Source organism: Cucurbita maxima, unplaced genomic scaffold, assembly GCF_002738345.1.
Source record: "Cucurbita maxima cultivar Rimu unplaced genomic scaffold, Cmax_1.0 Cma_Scf00015, whole genome shotgun sequence".
Taxonomy (NCBI): domain Eukaryota; kingdom Viridiplantae; phylum Streptophyta; class Magnoliopsida; order Cucurbitales; family Cucurbitaceae; genus Cucurbita; species Cucurbita maxima.
In genome coordinates, this window is record NW_019272031.1 from 4,732,944 (window position 1) to 4,759,622 (window position 26,679).

A 26,679-nucleotide genomic window follows, 5' to 3' on the forward strand; every position below is an offset into this window, starting at 1 on the left:
AAACATAACTAATTAAAAAGGTATTTGATTGGAAAATTTGAAAATGGTAGTAAATAATATATAATTTTTATACAAATTATTTAATTAAAGTAATAATAACTATTTATTTAATAATATTGAAAGTGTAACATTTATCCTGTAAAATTAGAGAATATTATTTTAATAATATATAAAATATTTTTAATACCTTTGTCGAATTGATTTTCTTTCGATAATTTTATAAAATAAATATTTGATTTATCAAATATAAACTAATATTTAAATATTCAACTAAATTTATTTATTAGTTGTCAACGCTATTGTTAAAATAAAAAATTAAAATTTTAAATAATAATTATTTTAAAAGTTTTATGGAAGAAATGGATTTATTTAATTAATTTTACAGATCTTAGAAATAAAAGTTTAGGGGTGAATAGATTTATACGATTTTGGTTCGAATACAAAGCATAAACCCTTAAGGGCCCCGAAATGAGTTTTTCAGCCACAACAGAGCAGAACAGAGCAGGAAGCTGAAGAAGAAGACTGAAGAACTCTCAAATGTCAGCATCAAGAACATGGCATCTTCTTCCTTTGCTAAATCCATAGCTAAATTTCGCCCTTTTATTTCCCTTACTCGGCACAGCGCGACGCCGACGCCTTTACCTTCGTCTTCTTTCTCGTTCAGCTCTGCGGCTGCAGTTTCTTCTGCTGCTGATCCCCAGTCATCTTCGCTTTCTCAAGCTCAACGTGAGTTTATGAACTTTCTTCTATCTGGATTGGTCTTGATTTTGCAAAATGATTTAGGTTCTTGTGAGTTTTATTGTTTAAAATCGCGTATTGCTTGGTGGGTATTTTCTTAGAGAAACGAAGAGATTCGAAATTGTCAAAATGGCTCCTGTTTTTACCTGGGGCTCTCACGTTTGGCCTTGGAACTTGGCAGATTTTCAGGAGGCAAGAGAAGGTATTTTGATTTATTTCTGGTTTTTGTGTTATGCTTGTTTGAATTCTCTAATAGTTTAGCTTTTCATTACTTATTTAATCATTTGTCCCGTTGAATTAGTAAAATACCTCCGTCAAAAGAATGCAAGTCTTGAAGACTGTTCTTGACGCTCCTATGCTCCTGACAAACTCTTGCAGATGGGTGATTAACTCATTGTTTATAGATGTTGCTCTATTCATTTTGTGGAGGGTTGATACTTTTGAGGATTGTTGGGTTGGCTTATACTCAAAGTGGACAATATCATACCATTGTGGAGAGTCGTGATTCCTAACATGGTATCAGAGTCATCTCCTTAACTTAGTCATGTCAATAAAATCCTCAAATGTCGAACAAAGAAATTGTGAGTCTCGAAGATGTAGTCAAAAGTGACTCAAGTGTGGAATAAAGAGTGTACTTTGTTCGAAGACTCCAGAGAAGGAATTGAGCCTCGATTAAAGGGAAGCTGTTCGAGGGCTCCATAGGCATCGGGGGAGGCTCTATAGTGTACTTTGTTCGAGCGAGTCTCACATTGACTGATTTAGGAAATGATCATGGATTTATAAGAAATACATCTTCATTGGTATGAGGCCTTTTGGAGAAACCCAAAGCAAAGCCATGAGAGCTTATGCTCAAAGTGGACAATATCATACAATTGTGGAGAATCGTGATTCCTAACATATACTTGAAAAGAATTTATGATTCTCTAAAATCTTGGCTAAAGGGTTTCTTATTGAGGCATTGATTCGGTCAATGATGTAGGGGGAAACTTTTGTGGCAATCTTTCCATGCCATAGAGAATTTGACCAGTAATTTCTGTTATTTAGTATCAAAGTTTGCTTCATTTTCCATCCTTGAAAGCTGAAGGTCTGTCTTTTCAACATTAAATCGTCAAAGTAGCACTGTAGGGAGCTAATGTACACCCATTTCTCGTCCAAGTAAGGATCGTCTTTGACATTTTATTTTGCAGATAGAAATTCTAGATTACAGGCAGAAGCGACTGTTAATGGAACCTGTGAACGTAAACAGCTTACTTCCATTGAAAGACAAGCTAGATGATCTGGAGTTCAGGAGGGTGATCTGTAAAGGAGTTTTTGATGAGAAAAAATCAATCTTCGTTGGTCCACGTTCGAGAAGCATTTCAGGAGTGACCGAAAATGGCCATTATGTTATTACCCCATTGATGCCCATTCCTGGCCTACCTGATAGGTATTTTCCAGTCCCTTTTCTCTTATCAAAACTGGCTTTATATTTGTCTTCAGTAGAGAATTGTTCCATTCTAGATTGGTGTATTTATGAACCATTTTGCTTTGCTTGTAAGTTCATGGCTGTTGAAGTTGCTTCCAACTAACCTCCATAAGCTCGCCTTTTATATTCTGATATGAACATATGAATGGAAATTTTTGTTGGAATTCTTTCATACTTGAATGGTTGTCATGGCTGTTCATTCACAATAAGGTAGTATGGTTTAACACATGGATATGCTATGAATTTCCAAGGACATGGAAGGCCAAATAGGACATTTAGTTCACCAATTCTAGTTGCCATGCTGTATAAAAATGGAAATTGTTCTTTCGAATGGATTTTGTGGCTCGATATTCGTTATATGTCTCCATTTAACCAAGATTAAATCAAACAACCCTCTTCCAGTGTGCAGTCACCTGTTTTGGTCAATCGAGGATGGGTTCCACGCACTTGGAAGGAGAAGGCTTTAGAAGTAGACCATCAAGGTAGAGAACAGTCTTCAGATATTGCACCCTCCATGGTTCAAGAGAGTGAGAGAAGCTCTTGGTGGAAGTTCTGGTCGAAAACGACCAAGAATCTAGAGGTTCTTTTTGACATTTTTGCTTGTTTAATGCCAATTAACTTATCTTCAAAGACCAAAATTCTAAGTTTGGTTGTTGATATGCAGAATGAAGTGAGCCCCATTACTACTCCAGTAGAAGTTATTGGAGTGGTTCGCACAAGTGAAAAGCCTAGCATATTTGTTCCAGCAAATGATCCTGGCTCTAGCCAATGGTTTTATGTTGATGTTCCAGCAATTGCACGTACTTCTGGACTCCCTGAGGATGCTATTTATGTGGAAGACATAAATGAGAATGTGAACCCAAGTAACCCGTATCCGATTCCGAAGGATGTTAATACGTTGATACGAAGTTCCGTTATGCCACAGGATCATCTTAATTACACATTAACATGGTATGTCGTCACCCTTTTCCATTCAGTGTTGAAATGTAATGTTCACTATTTCATTAAGTATTGCTATGAAGTACTCCTAAGCATTCAAGGGTTTTAGACGTGGAATAAATTTCAGTGTCCCGTACTTGTCTTAACGATTATTCCAATTGTATTGAGAATTAAGATGCTGCATTCGATCTGATTCCCCTTTTGTCATGTGAGATCCCACATCGGTTGGAGAGGAGAACGAAACATTTTTTATAAGGGTGTGGAAACCTCTACCTAGCAGACTTGTTTTAAAAACCTCGAGGGGAAGCTCGAAAGGGAAAACCCAAAGAGGACAATATCTGCTAGTGGTGGGTTTGGGCTGTGAAAAATGGTATCAGAGCTAGACATCGGGTCGTGCCAGCGAGAACGTTGGGCCCCCAAGGGGGGTGGATTGTGAGGTCCCATATCGGTTGGAGAGGGGAATGAATAATTTCTTATAGGAGTGTGGAAACCTTTTCATAGCAGACGCGTTTAAAACCTTGAAGGGAAGCCCGAAAGGGAAAACCCAAAGAGGACAATATCTGTTAGCGGTGGACTTGAGCTGTTTAAAATGGTATTAGAGCTAGACACTGGGCGTTGTGCCAGCGTCCTCGCTGGCCCCTAAGAGGGGTGGATTGTGAGATCCCATATCGGTTGAAGAGGGGAATAAAACATCATTTCTTATAAGAAAGTGGAAATCTCTCCCTAGCAAACGCGTTAAGAAGTTCGAAAGGGAAAGCTGAAAAGGAAACTAAATGAATTTCATGAAGATTTTGATATCAAAGAAGCTTCATTTGGGAAGTGTTACACATTCTTATTCTTGCAATGGCTGATCTTTGTGCAGGTACTCTCTCTCAGCTGCTGTGACCTTCATGGCTATCAAAAGACTGAGGCAAAAAACGACTCGAAAATGACGAACATTATAATTTGATCTTCTTTAGAGCAGGAACGAACCCGGAACTCCTAAATCGTATGTGAGTTAATTTTGTTGGTATTGTTTTTCATAATGCTTTTTCAGTAGAGAAGCCTGAATATCTCATTTCCTTGGGACGTTTAGAACTAGAAAATGCCAAGAAATCCTCAATCCCTTAAGCCATACAACTTTTCCTCGGCCATTAAATTGAGTAAACATTTTGGTATTTCCATAACTAATAAATTTGTTCTTCATTTTGAAATTTGTTTCTTTGAACTGTCAATTCTCTGCTATATGAACTGTGAATATCTTGGATATACTAACCTTCAACATCAGTTAGTTCGCAAAAGGGATGAGCCAAACTCGTGCTCACCATAGTTAAACGTGAGACTGAAGTTTTTTAACTGCAACAACTTAAATATATGCTATTCAAGTTGGAATTACCATAGTTGTTGGCACTAGATTTGCCTTCTTATTGTTCTTCGGTAATGATTTAGATTGAATTCATTGTTATTATCAAACTCGAAGAGCTTGGTATTGTTATTCATTGTCACTATCTCGTGTCATGATTGGATAATTTGTACGCTTGTTGCTTTCTTAGGATGTGGTAGCAGTTTCTTCAGCTCCGCATATGAGCACGTTCTTATATTTTTTTTTTATTTTATGCTTATTTAGCAACTTTAGATTATGTTTCTATTCTATTTAAAGAAACACTAGTATGACAGATTAATTGTCGTTTTTCTTATCATAATTAAATTAAATTAGTTAAGATTGGAAAATAATAAAATAGGTTATCTTTTTCCTAATTAATGTATGATTTTTTTTTCTTGAGCAGAGTTCATAATTTACAATTATTTTCAAAAAGAAAAAAAAAAGTAGGATTAAAAGAAATTTAAAAAATGAGAAGAAAAGAAAAGAAGAGGGTCACCACACGAAAAAAGTTACATTTTTTATTTCAAAATTCTTCATAGTAATAATTAAACCATTTGATTGATTAAATGTAATATATTATATTTAAATAAACAGGACAAATCAAATCCCAAATTTTAGCCGGCACCGCCGCTGCAAATTCCGGTGAGCGATAATGAAAATCGGCGGAGAGCCGCGCCTGCCGATGCTTCTTCCTCCGTTGGCGCAGGCGGAAGAACTCTCCCGTCGGCGAACAAATTCCGACCACTCCTCCGTTGATCCGCCGTAACCACGCCTTCTAGATCCACCGCATTGCCGTAAAAAGCACCATCCCCAAATCTCCGTTCCACCTCAAGAAAGTCACCCAGAGATGCCGGTTTAACACCGTCGTCCCTGCACAGCTGCCACCACTTCCGCTTCCGATCAGAGACTAGCCCCGGCGCCGTCGTCGTTTTTCTCTTTGGCTTTTTGCTCTTGCGGGAAACGTCAGCTGTCGCCGCCGCAGCGGCGTGGTGGCCTCGGCTCTGGGAGGAGACTCGGAAGGCAATCGCAGGGAAGCTCACCCCCATTAAAGTCCCCAAGCTGGTGCTCCTGTCATGGAAGAAGGAACCTGTAGACTGCAAAACAGAATTGAATTCCGAAAATAAAGAAACGGATAAGATAATCATAAAATGGGAGAAGGCGATGATGGGCACCTCAGTGTCGAGATCGGAGGAGGAAATGAATGAATTCGTCGGAGAAGACGGCGTCGAGAACAGATCGTTCGCCGGATTCAACATTTCCTTTGCTCTCTGTGGGTGTAGAGAAGCAGAGACTGAAATTTGAATTAGAAATAAAAACAAAGAAGAAGAGAGAGAAAGGATTTAAGGATTTGGAAATGGAGGAGAGAGATGAAAATTGAAATATTTCTTTCCCCTCCCTTTTATTTATTCTCAATTTTGCCCTCCACTTTTTCACCTTTTGAAGCCTTTATTTTTAAATCATTAATTTAGTTTAGAACACCATTTTTTTTCGATTTAGGAATTGGATCGATAATTTATCATTCATGACATGGACAATAAGATCCTTCCATTCGTAAGTAACCTTGTGGTGATCAGGAATCAAATGGGCACATACTTCAAATTTTAAAAACTAAACTCATAATTTCATCCAACTTGGGCCCTAGAGACTTATTTTTCCAAAAAGGGTAGATGAGCTATGAGTTGATCGATAATTTATCACTCCTAGACAATATGATTATTCCATTTAGCAAGCACGTTAGGGAGATGAGAAATTAAATAGACACAAATTTCAAGGTTTAGGAACTATGCTCGTAATTTCATCCAACTTATTTCTCCAAAAAGGGTAGATGAGCTACAAGTCAATTGATATAGAGAAGTTTAAATATGATGGATTAAACTAATCCAATATTAAAATTATAAGATAAAAAAATTAAACTTTTGAATTTATAAATAAGAATTAAACTTTTGCTGACATGGCGAAGTCTTATTGGTCCAATGATAGTACCTGATGTGTCACCGCCGGATCTCGTCGTCTAGTTTTGGTTTTGCATCAAATCCCACAGAGCTTCGTCGTCGTCGTCGTCGTCTTGTTCTTCATCTTCAAAAACTCAAACGGAGGACAGATTAGAATGCAACTGAAAGCTCGTAGACTTCAGGTCATTTTTCTAATTCTATGTCTATGCTCTCTTTTCATCAATGCTCGTCCATATCTCATCGTCATCTCTCAAGATGACCTCAAGGATGGTGCACTCGCCGACGACTTCCTCGATTCCGCCAACTCCGATTCCGCCGAGTGGGATGAATTTGGGGAGCCTGAATCTCAAAACTCCAGCGAGGAGCTCGACCCGGGCTCTTGGCGCCCTATATTCGAACCGGATTCCCCTTCCTCCGCCTCCGACGCGCCGGAGGATCTGTACTACACTGCTTTAGGGAAATTTATGTCGTCGGTGAGTTCCGGTGACTTAAGGTTGATGGAGGATGCGGTTGCGGACATTGATCAAGTTGCTGCGGGGAGTGGGGATCCGCACGCGCAATCGGTACTAGGGTTACTACATGGAATGGGGATAATGAAGGAGACGAACAAGGCTAAAGCGTTTATGTATCATTACTTTGCCGCTGAAGGGAATAAGCAATCTAAGATGGCTCTTGCGTATATTTACTTCAGGCAAGAAGTGAGTGGATTTTGAATTCTGTTTAATTCTTTTGAATTCAACCTTTGAATGCATCCAGATCCTTTTGATTATCGTGTTTTCCAATGGGTAAACCTTGCTTGGTTGCTGCAGATGTATGAGAAAGCAGTCAAGCTTTATGCTGAATTAGCAGAGGTAGCTATTAACAGTTTATTAGTTTCTAAGGACTCTCCAGTGATTGAACCTGTGAGGATCCATAATGGGGCTGAGGAGAACAAGCAAGCTTTAAGAAAGTCTAGAGGAGAGGAGGACGAAGACTTCCAAATTTTGGAGTATCAGGCGCAGAAGGGTAATGCTGGAGCTATGTATAGAATTGGACTATTTTACTATTTTGGACTGAGAGGGTTGAGGCGTGATCATGCCAAGGCACTGTCCTGGTTTTCCAAGGCTGTGGAGAAAGGTGAACCAAGGTCTATGGAACTAGTTGGAGAGATATATGCAAGGGGTGCCGGAGTTGAGAGGGATTACACTAAGGCACTTCAATGGCTAACTCGTGCGTCCAAGCAGCCATCATTTTCTGCTTATAATGGCATGGGGTATTTGTACGTCAAGGGCTATGGGGTAGAGAAAAACTTTACCAAGGTAAGATTACCAATAGTTTCTCTTGCAAATTCTACTTAAACTTCGAATTCCCTGTCGAATTTCTGTCTCTATATGTTGCTGTAATTCTTGCCAACCCACTGCATCTCAGGCAATACATTTTCCCTGCATCATAAGTGACTTAAAGTCTATTTGATTCAATGGTGTATAGAGAATAGTAGACATCTGCGTCTGAACCCCTGTGGGCATTGTAACATAAACTTGCTCCCATTTTGACATCCCTTTCACCCCTTCCTGCCCTTAGGTGTTGCTAGGTTTGGATCTTAATGCATCGTTTAAATGGGTTTCTTTTTCTGTGTATTTTCATGTTCTGAATGTTGGGTTGTTTGGATATGTTGATATGGCACCTGAATTACTGCTTGTTTCCTCTTTTTTCTTTCCTTCAAGTAAGTAACTCTGCCTAAATCACTTATGACGTGTTTTCATTTCCTGCCTTCCACATGCTATGTCCTTTAATACAGGCCAAGGAGTACTTTGAGAAAGCTGCCAATAACGACGAGTCTGGTGGTCATTATAATCTAGGAGTTATGTATCTTAAAGGAATTGGAGTAAAGAGAGATGTGAAGAAGGCATGTACTCATTTTATAGTGGCTGCTAATGCTGGACAACCAAAAGCATTCTATCAGCTGGCAAAGATGTTTCATACTGGTGTTGGGCTCAAGAGGAATATTCCTATGGTACATTCACTCAACTACATTTCATAGCCTTCTCACTATGCTCATGCTTAGGGTTGATATATATATATATATGTATGTATAGATTTGTATGCATTATGGTCGATTTCCAAGGAGTATCAAATTGGTTGTTTGAAGTTTTCTTTTGGGATATAGTTATCGGAAAGTTTCTCAACCTATTCACATACATTGTCTAGATGGGCAAGTTACTAATTGATGTTTGAGTGGTTGCAGGCAAGTGCACTGTACAAATTAGTTGCCGAACGAGGACCTTGGAGTTCATTGTCTAGATGGGCATTGGAATCATATCTGAAAGCTGACATTCGCAAGGCATTCTTCTTGTATACAAGAATGGCAGAGCTAGGATACGAGGTGGCACAAAGCAATGCAGCATGGATACTTGACAAATATGGAGAACAAAGCATGTGTCTGGGGGAATATGGCTTTTGCGCCAAGGCAGAAAGACATCAAAGAGCTCATTCTCTTTGGTGGCAAGCATCCGAGCAGGGCAATGAACATGCCGCTTTACTGATTGGGGATGCATATTACTACGGTCGGGTATGTTCACAGAGTACGTGATACAATTAAATCGTAAATGTTTAAAGATCACAAGTTCGAGATCTTTATGTTTCTACTTTTCCATTTTCACTCAGGGCACTGACGTAGATTATGATCGTGCTGCGGAAGCATACATGCATGCCAAATCCCAGCTAAATGCACAAGCCATGTTCAACCTTGGTTACATGCATGAACACGGTCTAGGCCTTCCGTTTGACCTTCACCTAGCCAAGCGTTACTATGATCAAGCTCTGGAACTTGATCCAGCTGCTAGGTTGCCAGTCAAGCTGGCTCTAGGAAGCCTGTGGTTACGAAAGAATCATGCGGACTGTTTTCTGGTGGGTTTAATGGACTACTCTTCTTAATATTTGCCTTGCTAGAGTACCTTAGCCCCTAGACACACACAAAGTAGATTGTGTTATATTCCTTCACGCTTTATTAACACATGGACTTATCAAATGGGGTATTTCTTATGTGTGAATTAGGTCCATGTGATTGATTCGTTGCCAGAAGTTTATCCAAAAATTGATGCATGGGTGGAGGATGTACTGTTGGAGGAAGGAAATGCAACAATTCTAACTCTATTTGCCTGCCTCCTCACTGTCCTATATCTTAGAGAGCGACAAAGGAGGCACGCAGCTGTTCGTGCTGCTGCGGTGGCTGTGCCACTCCACCCCAATGACCACGCAGTGGCTGCACAAAATTAAATCACTCCTTGTACTTCTGATTGAATTGATCAATCCTCTTTTTTTTCTTCTAATTTTCAATGAGTTATGAGAATCTTTTCTGCGACATTATGTACAGGAAATTATAAGTCAACTGCGTGGTAAGAGCCTTTGGGCTATTGGGAATTTCACAGCAGAGTAGAGGAAGAATTTCAAGGTGTTAAATCCATCAACTTGATAATAGAAAACAGAGAATTTTTTGTAGTGATTTATTACGAGGAAATTCCATTGTAGATTTGTATGAGGAAGCCTCGCTTCGTCTTGTGTCGATCCTATTAATTGAACTGTTTTTTGAAGGAACCTTAAAAAGGACTATAAATAGCAGACGAACTTGCATTCATTGCTGCAAGTTCAATAATTCTGTGTAACATCTAGTTGAATTAATGCTACAAGCCTCAACTGGCTACAAATATTCAGCACAAATGATATAATTTCTAGGACTCTTTATAGCATATACTTCCTCTTTCCATACTATAGATTGGGAGAAATCTTAATTTGCATGGTCATACTAAATCTTAATTTTCATACTTTGAACTTCAAGCTTCCTCATTCAGTCTTAAATTTTGACTTACGACTCATAATAATACCCAATAAATAGAATCGTTGATACTTGACAAAACACAAGACAAACAGACGAGCATCAGTAGGGTGGGGGAAGCATAAAAAAAAAAACAGTAGATTATGCCAAAGCAAGCACTGGGAAAGAATTATAAGAACACTCCTACTTCCAGTTTTCCACAACAAAACATCGCCCTATTCAAGAGAAACTGTGAAAAAAATTACAACTACTTGACGACTCCATATAAGGGCGTATGACGAGCCATCAAAAATATCAAAAAATTAGCGCGCGAAATGGACAGTGTTACACTGCTACAAGAACTGGCTCAGAAAAACACCTTACTGCAGACACATCGTCATTCTACTACCGTCCGAACGGAAGCAGCCGTAAGTCCGGCCTTTTTTTCATCATTGCCAGTATATTATAAAATCGTGAAATGGTGAGAAAAGATGACATCAAAATACCAGACGCTAGGATTTCGCTAAAGAAAACATGTTTCAGAGTTTGAACTCAAATTAATGGGAGTGAATCGCACAAACAACATCCATTTCACGCAATGAATGGGAGAAAAGAGGAGGAATACCAGTGCAATCAGTTCGCCAATAAGGTTAACCTTCTGATTGATGGAGGCAATGGCATCTCTAATCTCCATGAATTTATAATCGTCTCTGTGCTCCACCTCTCTCAGTCCCGCGAGTCTGAACCATTCGATTCCCCTTCCCTAAATCCTAAAGACCTTCCGATTTAGGGTTTTATGCCTCAACTTTCCCGCTTTGTTTCGCCAGTTAAATTTTGTCCCAGGCCCGGATTGCTTTTTTTACTGCCCTAGAATGACGTTCGGCAAATTTTAACCTTTTTTACCTTAGATAAAAATTATTTTTTTTTTAATGGTAATTACTTTATTTCAAAAATATTTCTTAGGTAATTATTTTTTTTTAGTATTATTAAAGAAATTCTTAATTAGTTGGTTATATTCAATAAACGGCTATAAAAATGTACACATCTAGTATATTTCGTATTAGAAAAAATGTGTTCCTCATCACTAATATGTATATGTTTGATCGCAGTAATAATTATAATCTCTCAGAACAATCAATGACTGCATCAAAGAAAAGATGCACTTGATAGTACTAGTAAGAATTCTTAATTGAAGTTGTAAATAGACCAAAACTGTGGAACAATAATTATCTCAGACCTACACCGAGATATTGACAATGATTCTAGGTAGAGCATTTAAGAAGATTACGAACCTAAAAAAAAAAAGCACAATAAAAATAATGATTTTTGGTGATCGAGCACTTTCATTTATTGGGTGGGGAGGAGAAGAATGTAAATGAAAACAACACGATCGAACCAACCCATCCAAAAAAACAAAAAGCTTCATAACTTTACATGATTTTATAAGATTTTCATGAGTCAAAAGATTAAAAAAGAATGAAAAAAAAAGGGTCTGGTCGAATTCCATGAGCAAAATGGATTCATGGATAATCTTCGACCAAAACAGTAGAGGACCAAAAAAGAACAAGAACAAGGCGATTGGATGGTGGTGTTTGTTTAAGGCATTTTTACAAACCTTTGGCACCAGGAAGCTCAATCCACTGCAACTGGATTTCAACTTCGCCACATTCAACATTGCGCAAGCGCAGGCAAATGTTTTGAATAACCTTGCCTTCCTCCCACACTATGGCGCTCTCCTCGGCTAAGCAATTTTGCCTGCATGGCTGCACTCTTGACAGCACGGTTCCACTAGGTAGCTCTGCCAAATCCATCTTCAGTGCTTCGATGTATGGCCCTATCTCGAACTCCGCATCTCCCATCTTGTCGTCCATCGTAAACGTGTCGTGGTCGTACACCGTCTACAATCGTTACAACAAATGTAAGCTCGAGTTCACCATATACAACAAAACAAATCTATACACAATTTAGAGATATCCATTTTATTCTCCGTCACCACCCAAATTCCAAATTCCAGCTCAAATGATCCAGGGTTGGAAATGGAGAAGGCTTTCCCTCCCTGTCCCATGAATTGAGTAAACCTCTCGAGATGAGTTACATACGAGCTTGACTGAAACATCAGGGTCGGTAACAGAAAGAGTGAGGTCCTCGTTCCATTCAGGATTGACATCCTTCTTGATCACACGGGTCTTCAATTTCTGCGCATATAATCACCAAGAACAATATTCAAAACATGTTAGACACAAAATTTGAATCCATCGGTGGAGCGACCGAGCGGAAAAAACCTGTTTATTCAATTTAACGACGATGTAAGGATCGCTGCTGCGAACATCGCGAACGGCGAGGTTGACGCCGCGAATGATCCGAATACGAAGAAGACCTAATAAGCTCTCCATTAAAGACGACGAAGAACGGCCTCCCCCTCCGCCGCTCTCTGGACTTTTTGGTGAATCTCCCACCTCTCTCTCTCTTTATATAATATTACACACTCCTCTCTCTCCCCCCCGCCCCCCTCTTAGGAACCGGTACAAAAGGTTCCTGGTCACCAGCCTAGGTTCTTTTTAGGTTGTTGGAGGTGAGGGAGAGAGACTAGGTTTGGGAGGGTCGGTATGGAGGAGTTGGTAGGTTCGGGATGACCAGGAGATCCAGTTGCCATACTAGGAAATAATTGGACACCATTTATTTCAGGTTGTTTTGAACGTTGACCGATTCCATGAATTCTGTGCCGTGTATTACTTTTTAATTGTTTTATTTATAATATTGTGTGTTTAATAAAAGGAAAATATTTAAATGTAAAAAATCTGAATATACTTTCAGAAAATACATTTAAAATAAATAATAAAAAAACAATTATGAAGTAAAATAAAATTAAAATAAATATACACGTATAATTGTTTTGTAAATAATTTTATTTAAAAAAAATTAATTAACTTTCACTTAAACTAATTTTAAGGAAATTTATTAACAAACATAACGTAACTAAATTAATAATCCAACTCAAACGGGATGAATTTAGTTTGATCGAGTTTTATTCCTCTTTGTCACTAATTACACTATGTGAGCTAATCTAAATGTATTGTATAATGGTCATTATATTTGATAAACCTGAACGTTTCGTAAATAAAGACTCCAAGTTAATTCGACGGAACTCTTGGACTATTACTTTTGAACATGATTAAACGTGATAATAAAAAGAAAGACTCAACCTTAAACCTGAACCCGATTGAACTTAAAAATTAGCATTCTATTTGCATCTTCCGGAAGAGCTCTTACTCGAATGTGTGGCTGTAGCACGCCTATAACTTGTAATAGGGATAATGCTCGGTTTCTTAGCTTTTGAGATCCGAGTTAATAACCGAGCTAACGACCTATAAAACACAAAATGAGTCGGGTTAATTGGTAGCAAACTAATAATGTCTTCAATGGTGGATATCCCCTCTGCTCAACGTGGTGGCCCAAAGTCCATAAACATGAGCTGGGCTTGTGGTTTGCATAGGTCGATTCATGTTCTAAAGCAACCCTCTCGTGGGTGGCTATGGCTATGGCTATACCTTGCTTGCTGTGGCTGGATATAGAGACCTTGTCGCCACAAATCCGATTTTTCACGAGCGCATGAAATATACAAGCTCGACTCTCGTTTCGATTGGGAGATTTTTTTTAATGAACGATATACCTCATTTTAAATAAAAGATATATTCTACACAATTTTTAAGAGTGAAATACCGAATCATCGATTTTTTAGTTGATTAACCGTGTCTTATTTATTGAATTATGTCAAAATTGGCGGATATACTTTATACTTTTGTTAAGGAGCTAGTTTACAAGTTTAAAGTTACAAGATCTGCTCTTCTTTATTCTAGTCTACGTCCCTCAAGACCAATAAGGGGTAGTATAAGAATATTCACATTTTGTTTGTCGACTATGCCTTTCGACCTAATTTTAGGCCCTTACTTATCTTCCGGATGAACCTTGCAAAGGAACTCTTGGAGAACAAAAGACGAAATAAAGCCAATTCATTTAAGTGGTTCTTGCTTCTCCTATTTGTGTTCCTAAATCTTCTCCGAATAAGAATATGTATCTTGTTTATTGAACTATACTCAAATTGATTAAGGGTTCTACAGAATTTTATAGCATGACGCACACAAATATTTCACTCAACCATGGTCTAGTTTTCATCGGTCCAAATTCTATTCAAATTAAACTATTTTATATTTTATTAAATTATATATTTGATTCCGTCAAATTTGTCATAAAATCTGAATTATTTTATGATTTTAATTCACTTTAAAAATAATATCCATTAAAAATAAAACCCCAAATAAACTGCTGGTAGAAAAAACAAAATATTCGGTAAGCAATAATTTAAATATTTAATTAAAAAAAGTAGATTAAAATTAAAATTGACGTATCCATGCTCTAATATCGACACGTCAGACTCTATTTTCCATGTAATCTCTTTCAAATCTCTCTATCTCATCAATTTTCTCTTTATTCCCCCTCATCACCAACTTGCTATATATTATTTTTAAATAAATATTAAATTACTTAATTTAAAATTCACCCTACTCCATAAAAAAAAGGTTGAGGGAAAGTCGGAGAGAGAAAACTCAAAAAAGACAATATCTGTTAGCAGTGAGTTTGAGCTATTATAAATCATATTAGTGCCAGACACAGAGCAGTGAATATTTTTTCAATAGACGCGTTTTAAAACATTGAAGATCGAATAAGCTCAAATAGGTTAATATTTGTTAGCGATGAACATGGACAACCTCAATAGATAAATCTTATATTATCGGATACGATTTATTCTTATGTTAATATACTCAATTTTTTTTTCGAGATTTTGTTGATACAAACAAACTACCATTTGAGAGGAAGGTCGGTGGTCCGAGTTAATAGATAGAAATAAATAAATAAATAAATAATATATAAAATAGAAAAGAAAAAAATAAGCATAGCGGTGCGTGTGAAATGTGAAGGAGAGCGTGTGAACCCTTTTCTTTGGCTTGTTTTTTTAAATAATTTATTTATTTATTATTATTATTATTATTATTATTATTATTATTATTATTATTACTATTATTATTATTCTTATAATTTTGGGGGCACGCCCACAGACCATCATCATTCACTTCTAGCACGCTTTCCACTTCTCTCTAAAATATATATATATATATATATATATATATATATATATATATATATTAATTTTTAAATTAATGGGCAGATTCCCTATTTTCAATCTCCTATTTATTCCCTCTTACTAACCAATAAGTTAATTTTATTATTTTGAAATTAATTTAAATCTAATTAAATTGATTAAAATGTTATTTTAAAGTTATTTAAGTTAGAGTTTGAAAATTCGTCTACTAGAGAGAAGTTTTTACTCACTTAAATGTGTCGTTTCTCTCTCCAACCGATGTAGGATCTCACAGTCTACCCCTACGTTCTTGTTAGCACATTGCTTAGTATCTGACTCTAATATCATAACAGCTCAAGCCCACTGCTAATGCTTTGGCTCGTTACGTAACGTCCTCAGCCTCACAATTTTAACAAGTGTATACTAAGGTGACGTTTCCACATCCATATAAGAAATGGGTCATTCTACTCTCCAACCGATGTGAGATTTCACATTCAAAGTACATGGAAGTAATGTGTATATAGTTCGTGTATATGAAAGTGACGCACACCTATGTATGAAAAAATGATTCATATCTAGGGACATAGAGTGCATAAAAGTGATACATCCTAGATGAATCGGTGTATACAACAATGTATACGTGGAACCATGTTTATAAAAGTAATGCACATCTCGAACAAAAAATTTCACGTCATGTTAACCCAACTCTAGCGGTGAGATCTATTGAATTTTTTAATACTCAAAAACATTTTTCAATTTCTTTATTTCCAACACCGAAGCCACCTGTTGGTATATGTTACATGTGTTTGTATATCACTGAATTTTCAACTACTTTTTATTTCAACAAATTTTTTCATGACTTGTTATTATTTTTAACCGGATTGACGTGTAAAATATCTAACCCTAAAATATATTTTATTTATTATTGGTCCCTGGAATTTCAATTAATTTTATTCCTGCCCTTACTTTTTAAAAATTATTTAATAACAAAGGTATTATAAATAGTCAACGTATTGAACAAGATTAGGAACATCCCCTTCTCTTTTATAAAAGTAAATAATACCTTCAAAAATACCATTCTTTTTATTGCATCCTTTTTTACTCGATGAATAATGACCTAAAAAGATTCCACCTTTTTAGGGTAGAAGATCCCGATTGTGAAAAAAACAATATGATTATATGTATTGATTCGCTCTGTTCTTTAACAGACTGTAGCGTTATATGACAAATTCAACTGTACAAATATATATCTCGTATCAATAACTTTTCGTTAATAGTTGATTTAACAATACACGTTCGAATCATTTACTAAATCAAATACCTATTTATTATTATTCGGCTACTACTTTTTTATTAAAAAAGAAAAAGTAATAAAAATAGGGTAAATCCTAGCTGGTGCTAGCTAGCTATCAAAATGCATGTCAAATGTCCAACCTTTTCCTTTCATACTCTAATCATGTTGTTTTGCATAGATTTTGATTTAATTACTTGATTAGTGAAAAGTAATGTTTGAGATTATATTTAACTTTGGTCGGAGAAAAACGAGCATGAAATTAATAGTATTTTTTAAAAAAAAGTTTAGTTAAGTGTCTTTTCAAATACTTAAGAATTCTTCGTCGAGTCTTGAACCTAATTTGACAATAACCCTATTTTCCTACGAGCTGGGTAATTTTCTCATCTTGTCCGTAATTGAACATGCTATTGCACGAAGGTTGACACGACATTTTGATAAGAACACGTACGGGTGCAAAAGTTGATGCAGTGTCACATCGATTATGACGTAGTGCCATACACACTGATGTTTTTCCTGTTGTAGACGAAGAAGATGGTCAAGTACACGAGCTAGATCCAACCGAGTGAGTTCGGTGTAGGAGAGCGGGAAAGGACATAGATATATAAAAGGTATATGATAGATTGGAATGAAAAATAAGGATTGGGGGTTAAGTCCAATGAGATTAGAAAGATAGTAGGGAATGAATAGAGGTATGGAATGGGGAATTTAGGGTCCATGTGATGGGTATCTCTTCTTCTCATGCATTTGTCATCTTCTCTAATTCAATTTCCCTTCTCTCTTCCCTATGTGCATGTTTTCTCTCTATCTTTCCCGGTTTTGTAATCTCGATTAAATTATTCGTTTCGTTTCGATACTCTGAATAATGAGTTTGTGTGAGATTCCATATCAGTTGAAGAGAAAAACGAAACATCCTTCTATATGGGTGTGGAAACATCTCCCTAGTAGACACGTTTTAAAATTACGAAAGGAATTTCGAAAGGGAAAGTCGAAAGAGAACAATATCGGCTAACTGTGGGCTTAAACTATTACAAATAGTATCAGAGCCAGACAATGGACGGTGTGCCAGCGAGGACAATGAGGGCTGAATTTATTTCGTTGGAGAAGGCGGGAGAGATTGTTTAACAAGTCCCAAGTGAATTATGAGATACAATCATGGCTGAATTTATTTCGTGTCTAAATTTTGATGACTTGAACATTTCTAATTTTTGTCATTTTATTGACGAGAATAAGTTATGGGTCAACTGCTTAAGATAAATAAAGTTCTTACGATGAGATATAATCAGGGTTCAATTTGTTTCATGCCTAAATTTTGATGATCTAAACATTTCTAGATTTTCGTCGTTAAAAACAATGAAATTAGTTTATGCGTCCACTGATTGAGGCAGATAAAGTTCTAACGATGAGATACAACGAGGGTTGAATTTATTTCGTGTCTAACTTTTCGATAATTTTAAAGATGCTTATAAGTATACTCATTAAGATAGATAGAGTTATGACAATATCATTTATTTCGTGTTCATATTCATGGTCAACCTGTTGAATCGTCGTACTCTTCTTTCACATGCAACCAAATGGAGTAAAAATAAGAACAAAGTTTGGATTTTTATTAATTCATACCCTAAACCCTAAAAATTCATAGTTAATTATAGTTTACCATATATATCAGAGTATTTGTGTTCCTTAACATAGAGGGCCATTTATTACTCTTTCTATATCTTTATAATTTATTTGATTATAAATAGAGAATTTTCACACTGTTAACCCAACCAAAACTAACTAAGCTTACGAGCCATGAGCCTTAAAAAGCGAATCCAAGAGATGAAAAAAATAATAATAAAAAAAAATAAAAGTGTTGGAAAAAGCTCTGCCGAACAAAGCCCCACCTTCCAACGAGACTCTGTTCTTCTTTTTCCTTTAACAAATACAGGCAGCCAGGCCGCCAGCCCGGCACTTACTAACCTCCCATGTTTATACCATATTTAAACCTACAAATATCGATTATTTTAGCACAAGCGAAAGTAAGATCGAATGTACTTATAATACCAACCAACAAAATTTAAACAAAGAGACAAAGATATTTACCTACGTCTATGCAATCAATCACTAATAATCAAAGTGTTTACTAGTGAATAACTCACTCTCACACTGCATAGATAATTAATAATCAAAATAAATAAGATATTAATATCTAAATTAAATGAAAAACTTATATGACCATTTACAAGAAACCCATTTTTATTATCCTCCAAACACCCAAATCCAAGCTCGCTTCAAAACAAAGAGCAAAAAAACAAACCCAAAAGAAGTTGAAGAACTCCCACGCTCTCTGCTCTTGCTTTGAGGACTGTAAGTGTAAGTGCAACAAGGCCTCCTCCCAATTCTCAAGGCTTAATTTTATTCGCCATTCTCTTCTTCTTCTTCCCCTGTTTTTCTCCTCTGAGTTCATCTTCATAGCCATTTTCCTCATCTGGGTCACCTCAGAAACCTCAAGAAATCAAGAAGAACAAGAAGAAAGATGATTAGTCTTTTGGATTTCTACCATGTAATGACGGCAGTGGTTCCTCTTTATGTGGCTATGATTTTAGCTTATGGGTCTGTGAAATGGTGGAAGATCTTCACTCCTGATCAGTGCTCTGGAATCAATCGTTTTGTTGCTCTGTTTGCAGTTCCTCTTCTTTCTTTTCATTTTATTTCCACCAACAATCCATATACCATGAACTTGAGGTTTATTGCGGCTGATACTCTCCAAAAGCTCATTGTTCTTGCTGTTCTTGCTGTTTGGAGCAACATAAGCAAAAGGGGTTGTTTGGAATGGACGATTACTCTGTTTTCCCTTTCAACATTGCCTAATACTCTGGTTATGGGAATTCCTCTGCTTAAAGGGATGTATGGGGAGTTTTCAGGGAGTTTGATGGTTCAGATTGTTGTTCTTCAGTGTATTATTTGGTATACATTGATGCTGTTCATGTTTGAATATAGAGGAGCTAGAGTGCTGATTTCTGAGCAGTTTCCAGACACTGCTGGTTCTATTGTCTCAATTCATGTCGATTCTGATATCATGTCGTTGGATGGAAGGCAAGTTCTTGAAACAGAGGCTGAGATTAAGGAAGATGGGAAGCTTCATGTGACTGTGAGGAAATCAAATGCTTCAAGATCAGATATCTTCTCGAGAAGATCTGTGGGGTTGTCTTCTACAACGCCACGCCCTTCTAATTTGACTAATGCAGAGATTTACTCTCTGCAATCATCTCGAAATCCCACTCCAAGAGGCTCAAGTTTTAACCATACTGATTTCTACTCTATGATGGCTACTGGTGGAAGAAACTCCAACTTTGGCTCTTCTGATGTTTACGGCCTTTCGGCGTCGAGAGGACCGACACCGAGACCGTCGAATTACGAGGAGGAAGGCGGGAAACCAAGGTTTCATTACAATGCAAATGCAAATCATTACCCTGCTCCAAACCCAGGAATGTTTTCACCTACAGGATCCAAAAATGCAGCAACCAATACTAAGAAGCCTGTTAATGGAGTTGTGGCTCAGCAGAAAACAGAGGATGGAAACAAAGATTTGCATATGTTTGTTTGGAGTTCAAGTGCTTCCCCTGTTTCTGATGTGTTTGGAAACCATGAATTTGGTGCACATAATGATCAAAAGGATGTGAGATTGGCTGTGTCTCCTGGAAAAGGTAAGTTTCTTGAATGGATTAGACTTTCGTTTTCGTTTTTGGTTCATTTTTGTTAATGGGATTTGTTCATCAGTGGAGGGTCGTAGAGAAAACCAAGAAGAATATACAGAGAGGGAAGAATTCAGCTATGGAAACAGAGAGAGTATGAACAGTAACAACAATGGAGTAGCAGAGAAACCCAAAACCATGCCGCCAACGAGTGTCATGACAAGGCTAATCTTGATCATGGTTTGGAGAAAGCTGATCAGAAACCCCAACACTTACTCGAGTTTGATCGGCCTGACTTGGTCCTTGATATCATTCAGGTTCTTATGTTCTTCAAAACCCCATTTGGGTATTGATTTAAGCTCTGTTTCTGATTATATTTGATCATGATCTTTAAGGTGGAGTGTCGAAATGCCAGCCATTGTTGCAAAGTCGATATCTATTCTCTCGGATGCAGGGCTTGGAATGGCCATGTTCAGTCTTGGTAAAGTTCTTAACTTTTTTTTTTTTTTTTTTTTTTTTTTTTTTGGTTGTCTATAAGAAAAGGTGTAAATATGGGGAGTCGAAGTCGAGAGTAGTTGATGGGGACGAGGAGATATGTCCAATTGCCTGTCAAAACGATTGGATACCCTTTCAATTTCCCAAAGGGAAAGATTCTCAATTACTTTCTTTTATTTTTTTTTTATCAGCTCAATAATTAGGGAGAATATTCTCTCATTTTATAAAAATAAAGAAACCTCGACAAAATATAATTCAATTTATTCNGAAGAACAGGGGAGGGGCGGAGTAATGATGAAAGTGTGTGTGAATGGCAGGGTTGTTCATGGCTTTGCAGCCAAAGATGATAGCATGTGGGAATAGCATAGCAGCTTTTTCAATGGCTGTGAGATTCCTTACAGGACCAGCTGTAATGGCTGTGGCTTCCATTGCTGTTGGGCTTAGAGGAGTTCTCTTACGAGTAGCCATTGTCCAGGTCACTCTTTCTCTCTCCTCTCTCTGCAACTTTTCTCTGACATTGCCTCTATCCTGCTTCCTCACTGCATATACTCCAAAAGCTTTCCCTTTTTTTAAAAAAACCAATGTAATATGTCAAATTCTATAAAGTTGTTGAATTATGAAAAAGATGGTTGCTTTTTAGCATGGTTTAAGAACGTCCCGAGTAGAACACAGTATATTCTAGCGGTAGGCTCAGGCTCTTATAGAAAATGAACAACCATTATAATTCAAAATCACCCTTTGCATGTATCTTAGAATTGTCGGAAGAGTCGTACGAGTTATCTCGTAAGAATAGTTAAGGTATAATACAAAAGTACTGAGTAGAATTAGATAGTTGATCTCGTGAAAATAGTTAAGATATCTGTGAATTGGCTCGAAAATAACCTAGCAAGATTGGACAAATTATCTCGTGAGAATGGTCAAGGTATCTGTATGACCTGAAATGGCTTGAAAACTCACCAGTACAAAAAAAACCTAGTAGCAAGGTCGGACAAGTCGTCTTAGGAGAGAATAATTAAGGTATCTATGAACTTGCTCGAAATGTGAACTCACTTGAATACTCACACTAATACAAGAGGCATAGTTAAGATATTCTTGAACTTGCTTGAAAACTCACCGATATAGAAGATTAAGTAGAGTCATGTAAGTTATCCCGTGAAAATAGTTAAGGTATCTCTCAGCTCCCGCTTGGTTGGTAGAGTCATATAAGTTATCCGGTGAAAATAGTTAAGGTATCCCTTAGCTTGGACCTAGTTGGTAGAGTCATGTCAGTTACCCCGTGAAAATAGTTAAGATATCTCTCAACTCGGGCTTGGTTGACAGAGTCATGTAGTTAAGATGATATCTTTCAGCTCGAGCCTTGTAGATAGAGTCAGGTAAATTGTCCCGTGAAAATAGATAAGGTATCTCTTAGCTCGGGCCTAGCTTGGTTGTTGATTGTTGATGTGTTTGGAAACAAACATCTGTAGCTAGGTAGGCTTAACATGTTTTTGTGTCCCATTAGTTTGGAGTTTCCTACAAATTTATATCCATTTTTTGTTTATAAAAAAACAGGCAGCTCTCCCACAAGGAATTGTCCCCTTTGTCTTTGCCAAGGAGTACAACGTACACCCTGATATTCTCAGCACAGGGTATGTATAGCGCCAATATCCTTAATAACTCCGACATTAAATGTCTGTTTTGTTTCAAAAAAACACAAAAAGATTTGATTTTTCTTCGTGGGTTTGCAGAGTTATCTTCGGAATGTTGATCGCTTTGCCTATCACGCTTGTTTACTACATTTTGCTGGGGATTTGAGGCTGCCATGGAAGCCAAGGTCAGCCATGGCTGCGTCCGCCATGGGAGGCCATTTCAAAAGCTTCAAAGCTTTGGGAAAGAAGATTTTAACAGGGAAAAAGATAAAGGAGAAGAAGAAAGAGGAGAGATTTGAGGGAAATGGGGAAAATTCTTCCAAGAGAAGGGGAAAAAACAGGCTGTAAAATCATTATGTTTGGTAGTCAACTATATAAGAAAAAAAATGTTTTGGTTTTTTATCTTTTTTTTTTATTTTATATAATTTATTTAATTTTTTAAAAGTTTGAAACTCTATAAAATATAAATTTTGTTTCTTAAATTAAAAAGTTATTGAATTATTTTATCAAGATTGAGGAATTTTTTGAAAAAAAAAAGGACAATTTTAGCTCCAACGACCGTGTAGATTTAAATGTGTTGATCTTTGCTATCGTGCACATTTCAACTACTAGTTGATGCTACAATGCCTAGTATGAAGTTGCTTTAGCTCCTACGACAGTGTAGATTGAGATGTGTTGATCTTCACTATCATGCACATTTCAGCTATCGGTTGATGCTACAATGTCTAATATAAGGATGCTCCAGCTTCAATGAGAGTGTAAATTTAGACGGATTGATCTTCGCTATCGTGCACATTTCAACTACCAATTGATGCTACAATGCCTAGTATGAGGTTGCTTCAGCTCCAACGAGAGTGCAAATTGAGATGAATTGATCTTCGCTATCGTGCACATTTCAACTACCAATTGAGGCTACAATGCCTAATATGAGATTACTTCAACTCCAACAAGAGTGTAAATTGAGATGGATTGATGTTCACTATTGTGTACATCTCAACTATCGACTAATGGTACAATGCCTAATATGAGGTTACTTCAGCTCCAACGAGAGTGCAAATTGAGATGGATTAATCTTTGCTATCGTGCACATTTCAACTACCGATTGATGCTACAATACTTAATATGAGGTTGCTCCAACTCCAACGAAAGAGGGAGTATGATGCTTTTATTGATTTAACAGATAAGGTTTTGGAGATATTACTAAATTAATTAGACAACCTTAAATGTGGAGGATAAAAATGGAATTATAAATATTAATTAAATTAATTTTAAATTCAAGAATAATAAGAATAAGGTGAGAGGAGGGCTTTATTTTGATGTGGACCCGTTTAGAATATTAGGGGACAAAAGTTTTTATTTTTTAATTATTTCTCTATTTACTTTTTTTTTTTCTCACACTCCTTTCTACATCTCCTACATTCTTCACTTTTTACTGACACATTTTTCTTTTTCTTTTTCCTTTTTTTTAATTGATTTTTATGTTTTTTTGGGGGTGGATAGTTTTGGGATTTTATTTACCAAAAATGAAAGAAAATAATTAATAATTACTATTAATTAGGACTAATAATTATAAATTATAACACATTTTGAAGTTAAGGATGGGTCATTGTCCAAATGGGTATCAAAAAGTTCCTATGACCATATTCATTTATTAAATTAATACTTTATTTGCATGCTTAATCATGATTAGTAGCCCATTTGCAATAATAATAACAACACATTTATATTTATTTTTATGAATATTAAATTTAGACAATAGATCAAATTCAAATAGATAAAAGGCTGGTAGGAATGAACGAGACCTAATCATAATAAAGATGAAATCATGGCTTAAATAATAACCTTAGAGGGTCAAAAGCTTATAACCCGATCAAACCTAAACTTGAAACGGTCGAGTCAATATGAGCTCATGCGGGCATGCTCTCGTACTCCCACCGCCTATGTGGAGGGAGCGTGATTCACTCTCAACTCTATCCTATTGAAAAAAATGGAAAGAAAATTCTAAGTTTCCAAATTCGGCACCTAATGGCCCCGATAATCCCTGCATCCCCTAAGACATGGTTAGGTTACTTATACTCCCACAACCGTCCTTCTAGATGACCATGTAACTCCAAAGTAGCCAGTAAAAGATGGAAAGTTCTTGATTCCTAGTTTCACGTTAGTCAGATTCTCTATAACCATAAGAATCTTTAGTTAGATGAGATTCCAACTTGATACCTAGCCATGTCAAACGATTGTTCAATCTCACGATGCTTCCAATTTTCAGCAAAAAAAAAAAAAAAAAAAAAAAAAAAAAAAAAAAAAAAAAAANAAAAAAAAAAAAAAAAAAAAAAAAAAAAAATCATATTAAATAAATATTTTAATGCTAAAATACTAAGTGTATATACTAAAATTATAATATAAGGTTTTTATTTACATGAATTTAAATATAAATAGATAGAAAGAGAGGGAAATGTAATAGGGACATGACAGGCAACAAAAGATTGTCGTGGGAAGAGCCGACCCGACAAAATTTAGTGGCAGACAAACTAAGCTTTACCGAAACCTCCCTATCCCTTCTCATTTTTACCTTTTCTTTTTCTTTTTTCCTTTTAAGTTAATTTCCTACAAATAACACTCATTCTTCCTTTTCTACCCTTATTTCTATTTCTTTTTTAATCAAACCATCTAAATATGTTACCCATTAAATTACTTTTCAGAAGTTCGGCCTTTCAAAGTCAGAAGTTGGGCCTACGTGAGATGGGCCTTCCAAGTTCAGAACTTGGGCCTACGTGAGATGGGCCTTCCAAGTTCATAAGTTGGGCCTACGTGAGATAGGCCTTTCAAATTCAGAACATGGGCCTAAGTGGGATGGACCTTTTAAATTCTGAACTTGGGCCTACGTGAGATGGGCCTTACAAGTTCAGAACTTGGGCCTACGCGAGATGGACCTTTTAAATTCTGAACTTGGGCCTACGTGAGATGGGCCTTACAAGTTCAGAACTTGGGCCTACGCGAGATGGACCTTTTAAATTCAGAAGTTGGGCCTTTGGTCCCACATCTCAAGAACTCTTCTTACAATCCATTTGTAGGGTTTTATAAATAAACTAATTGCTAGACTACAGTTAATAAATTCTTTAATGTTTTTATTTTATATAAAAAAAAATGGTTTGAGTATTTTTATTTTGTTGGGTGGCTCAATCCTACGAATTTTATGGTTAAACTTGTTTTACTTCGGAGCAAGTATATGTTGGACAATCTCTTAAAAATTTTCTCATAATGCACGTGAGTGAGAACAATGCATCCTGAAATGACTCGGGTTAGTACGTGGGGATAATATTGTAGGAGACTGACCGATGCCGAACCCAGATTTAGAATATTAGACACGAGTCACTATGAATAATAATGATGAATTATTATTATAATATTAACACAAATACACAAAAATAAATAAATTATATATTTTTATAGTACTTTTAAAGTATATGACAAAATGAACTTAGCAAATACCATAATTGTTGGATGCCAAATATAAAATATTGTAAGTTTAGCTAATTAGAGATGAGCCTCTCCCCGCTGTCTCTCCATTTTCATCCTTGATTAAATGAACATCTAGTTGTACTCTTTAACTCATAATAAAAAATTGAGAGAGGCGTTCATACTGGGCTTGGTATAAATATGGGTCCGCCAAAGTCGGGAAAATCGCTCGCACCAGATTTTCGACGTCAACCGAGAGGGAGAAGCGCTTACAGTTCCCGCAGCCGTGGAATGCAGCAGAGAGGAAGACTAAACAACCGAAGATCCAGGAGCTTTTCTAGATCTCGCCTCGCCGTTGAGGGTTCATAGGCTTTAGTTATATTCCTCGTCCTCCTCGCTCTCACATTCTCTGTTCCGGTTCTAATCAGTGGCAATGGCTTCTGCTCAGATTGGTGGTAAAAATTCTCATTATTTCTTTGCATTATAATTCATGTAGTGATGCTGTTTCTGTTCGAACTCTTGTGATTGAATTGGTTGCTTTTGTGTTTCAAAGAACGAGAGCGCGAGGTGCAGAAGAACTATTGGACGGAGCACTCCGCGGATTTGACTGTGGAGGCGATGATGCTCGACTCTCAGGCCTCTAATCTTGACAAGGAAGAGCGACCTGAAGTAATGCTTCTCGCTGCATGTTCTTCATTAGTCTTGGCTTAGCTTCATTTTTTTTTTTTTTTTTTTTTTTTTTTTTTTT

General features: G+C 36.7%; 6 protein-coding genes and 1 non-coding gene across 8 annotated transcripts in view; 4 read left to right on the plus strand and 3 right to left on the minus strand.

Moving 5' to 3' along the window:
• The first annotated feature begins 429 nt into the window (after positions 1 to 429).
• On the plus strand, positions 430 to 4,335 carry LOC111490031 (surfeit locus protein 1). The gene is made up of 6 exons (XM_023138463.1): positions 430 to 726; positions 840 to 940; positions 1,926 to 2,164; positions 2,606 to 2,783; positions 2,868 to 3,154; positions 4,005 to 4,335. Exons 1-6 carry the CDS (start codon positions 555 to 557, stop codon positions 4,072 to 4,074), a joined length of 1,047 nt encoding a protein of 348 aa, XP_022994231.1. The 5' UTR covers positions 430 to 554; the 3' UTR covers positions 4,075 to 4,335.
• Positions 4,336 to 5,002: 667 nt separating this feature from the next.
• Positions 5,003 to 5,865, minus strand: LOC111490032 (uncharacterized protein At3g17950-like). Its single transcript, XM_023138464.1, has 2 exons — positions 5,678 to 5,865; positions 5,003 to 5,599 (listed from the first exon to the last, which is right to left on the minus strand). Exons 1-2 carry the CDS (start codon positions 5,759 to 5,761, stop codon positions 5,120 to 5,122), a joined length of 564 nt encoding a protein of 187 aa, XP_022994232.1. The 5' UTR covers positions 5,762 to 5,865; the 3' UTR covers positions 5,003 to 5,119.
• Positions 5,866 to 6,440: 575 nt separating this feature from the next.
• Positions 6,441 to 9,976, plus strand: LOC111490030 (ERAD-associated E3 ubiquitin-protein ligase component HRD3A-like). Its single transcript, XM_023138462.1, has 6 exons — positions 6,441 to 7,155; positions 7,267 to 7,755; positions 8,235 to 8,450; positions 8,682 to 9,005; positions 9,101 to 9,343; positions 9,491 to 9,976. Exons 1-6 carry the CDS (start codon positions 6,613 to 6,615, stop codon positions 9,710 to 9,712), a joined length of 2,037 nt encoding a protein of 678 aa, XP_022994230.1. The 5' UTR covers positions 6,441 to 6,612; the 3' UTR covers positions 9,713 to 9,976.
• A 633-nt stretch (positions 9,977 to 10,609) lies between these two features.
• LOC111490563 lies at positions 10,610 to 10,705 on the minus strand. Its single transcript, XR_002719598.1, has one exon. It is a non-coding gene; the product is annotated as a small nucleolar RNA snoR113 (small nucleolar RNA).
• Positions 10,706 to 11,617: 912 nt separating this feature from the next.
• LOC111490060 (protein C2-DOMAIN ABA-RELATED 4-like) lies at positions 11,618 to 12,697 on the minus strand. Its single transcript, XM_023138515.1, has 3 exons — positions 12,530 to 12,697; positions 12,347 to 12,442; positions 11,618 to 12,145 (listed from the first exon to the last, which is right to left on the minus strand). The coding sequence occupies exons 1-3, from the start codon at positions 12,638 to 12,640 to the stop codon at positions 11,855 to 11,857; spliced, it is 498 nt and encodes a 165-aa protein (XP_022994283.1). The 5' UTR covers positions 12,641 to 12,697; the 3' UTR covers positions 11,618 to 11,854.
• Positions 12,698 to 18,912: 6,215 nt separating this feature from the next.
• Positions 18,913 to 22,877, plus strand: LOC111490072 (auxin efflux carrier component 1-like). The gene is made up of 6 exons (XM_023138535.1): positions 18,913 to 20,364; positions 20,438 to 20,669; positions 20,748 to 20,833; positions 21,165 to 21,322; positions 22,399 to 22,475; positions 22,575 to 22,877. The coding sequence occupies exons 1-6, from the start codon at positions 19,194 to 19,196 to the stop codon at positions 22,639 to 22,641; spliced, it is 1,791 nt and encodes a 596-aa protein (XP_022994303.1). The 5' UTR covers positions 18,913 to 19,193; the 3' UTR covers positions 22,642 to 22,877.
• Positions 22,878 to 26,125: 3,248 nt separating this feature from the next.
• The window catches only part of LOC111490074 (phosphomethylethanolamine N-methyltransferase-like), a 5,400-nt gene continuing 4,846 nt past the window's right edge, over positions 26,126 to 26,679 (plus strand). Inside the window, exons 1-2 of one of the 2 annotated variants that reach the window (XM_023138536.1) lie at positions 26,126 to 26,388; positions 26,481 to 26,600. In XM_023138536.1, the coding sequence (XP_022994304.1) occupies positions 26,365 to 26,388; positions 26,481 to 26,600 (144 nt within the window). In that variant the 5' untranslated portion in view covers positions 26,126 to 26,364. The remainder of the gene's footprint in view (positions 26,389 to 26,480; positions 26,601 to 26,679) is intronic. The other variant, XM_023138537.1, reaches the window with a different exon arrangement.

Excerpts from the sequence above, each read along its gene's own strand:
- LOC111490031 (XM_023138463.1), top strand. The coding sequence starts at position 555 with ATGGCATCTTCTTCCTTTGCTAAATCCATAGCTAAATTTCGCCCTTTT. Across the intron at positions 2,165-2,605 it reads ATTCCTGGCCTACCTGATAG|TGTGCAGTCACCTGTTTTGG; the intron begins GTATTTTCCAGT and ends ACCCTCTTCCAG. Across the intron at positions 2,784-2,867 it reads AAACGACCAAGAATCTAGAG|AATGAAGTGAGCCCCATTAC; the intron begins GTTCTTTTTGAC and ends GTTGATATGCAG.
- LOC111490032 (XM_023138464.1), bottom strand. The coding sequence starts at position 5,761 with ATGTTGAATCCGGCGAACGATCTGTTCTCGACGCCGTCTTCTCCGACG. Across the intron at positions 5,600-5,677 it reads CCTCCGATCTCGACACTGAG|TCTACAGGTTCCTTCTTCCA; the intron begins GTGCCCATCATC and ends TCTGTTTTGCAG.
- LOC111490030 (XM_023138462.1), top strand. The coding sequence starts at position 6,613 with ATGCAACTGAAAGCTCGTAGACTTCAGGTCATTTTTCTAATTCTATGT. Across the intron at positions 7,156-7,266 it reads ATATTTACTTCAGGCAAGAA|ATGTATGAGAAAGCAGTCAA; the intron begins GTGAGTGGATTT and ends TGGTTGCTGCAG. Across the intron at positions 7,756-8,234 it reads TAGAGAAAAACTTTACCAAG|GCCAAGGAGTACTTTGAGAA; the intron begins GTAAGATTACCA and ends CCTTTAATACAG.
- LOC111490060 (XM_023138515.1), bottom strand. The coding sequence starts at position 12,640 with ATGGAGAGCTTATTAGGTCTTCTTCGTATTCGGATCATTCGCGGCGTC. Across the intron at positions 12,443-12,529 it reads TCGTTAAATTGAATAAACAG|AAATTGAAGACCCGTGTGAT; the intron begins GTTTTTTCCGCT and ends TTATATGCGCAG. Across the intron at positions 12,146-12,346 it reads CTGATGTTTCAGTCAAGCTC|ACGGTGTACGACCACGACAC; the intron begins GTATGTAACTCA and ends TAACGATTGTAG.
- LOC111490072 (XM_023138535.1), top strand. The coding sequence starts at position 19,194 with ATGATTAGTCTTTTGGATTTCTACCATGTAATGACGGCAGTGGTTCCT. Across the intron at positions 20,365-20,437 it reads GGCTGTGTCTCCTGGAAAAG|TGGAGGGTCGTAGAGAAAAC; the intron begins GTAAGTTTCTTG and ends TTTGTTCATCAG. Across the intron at positions 21,323-22,398 it reads TACGAGTAGCCATTGTCCAG|GCAGCTCTCCCACAAGGAAT; the intron begins GTCACTCTTTCT and ends ATAAAAAAACAG.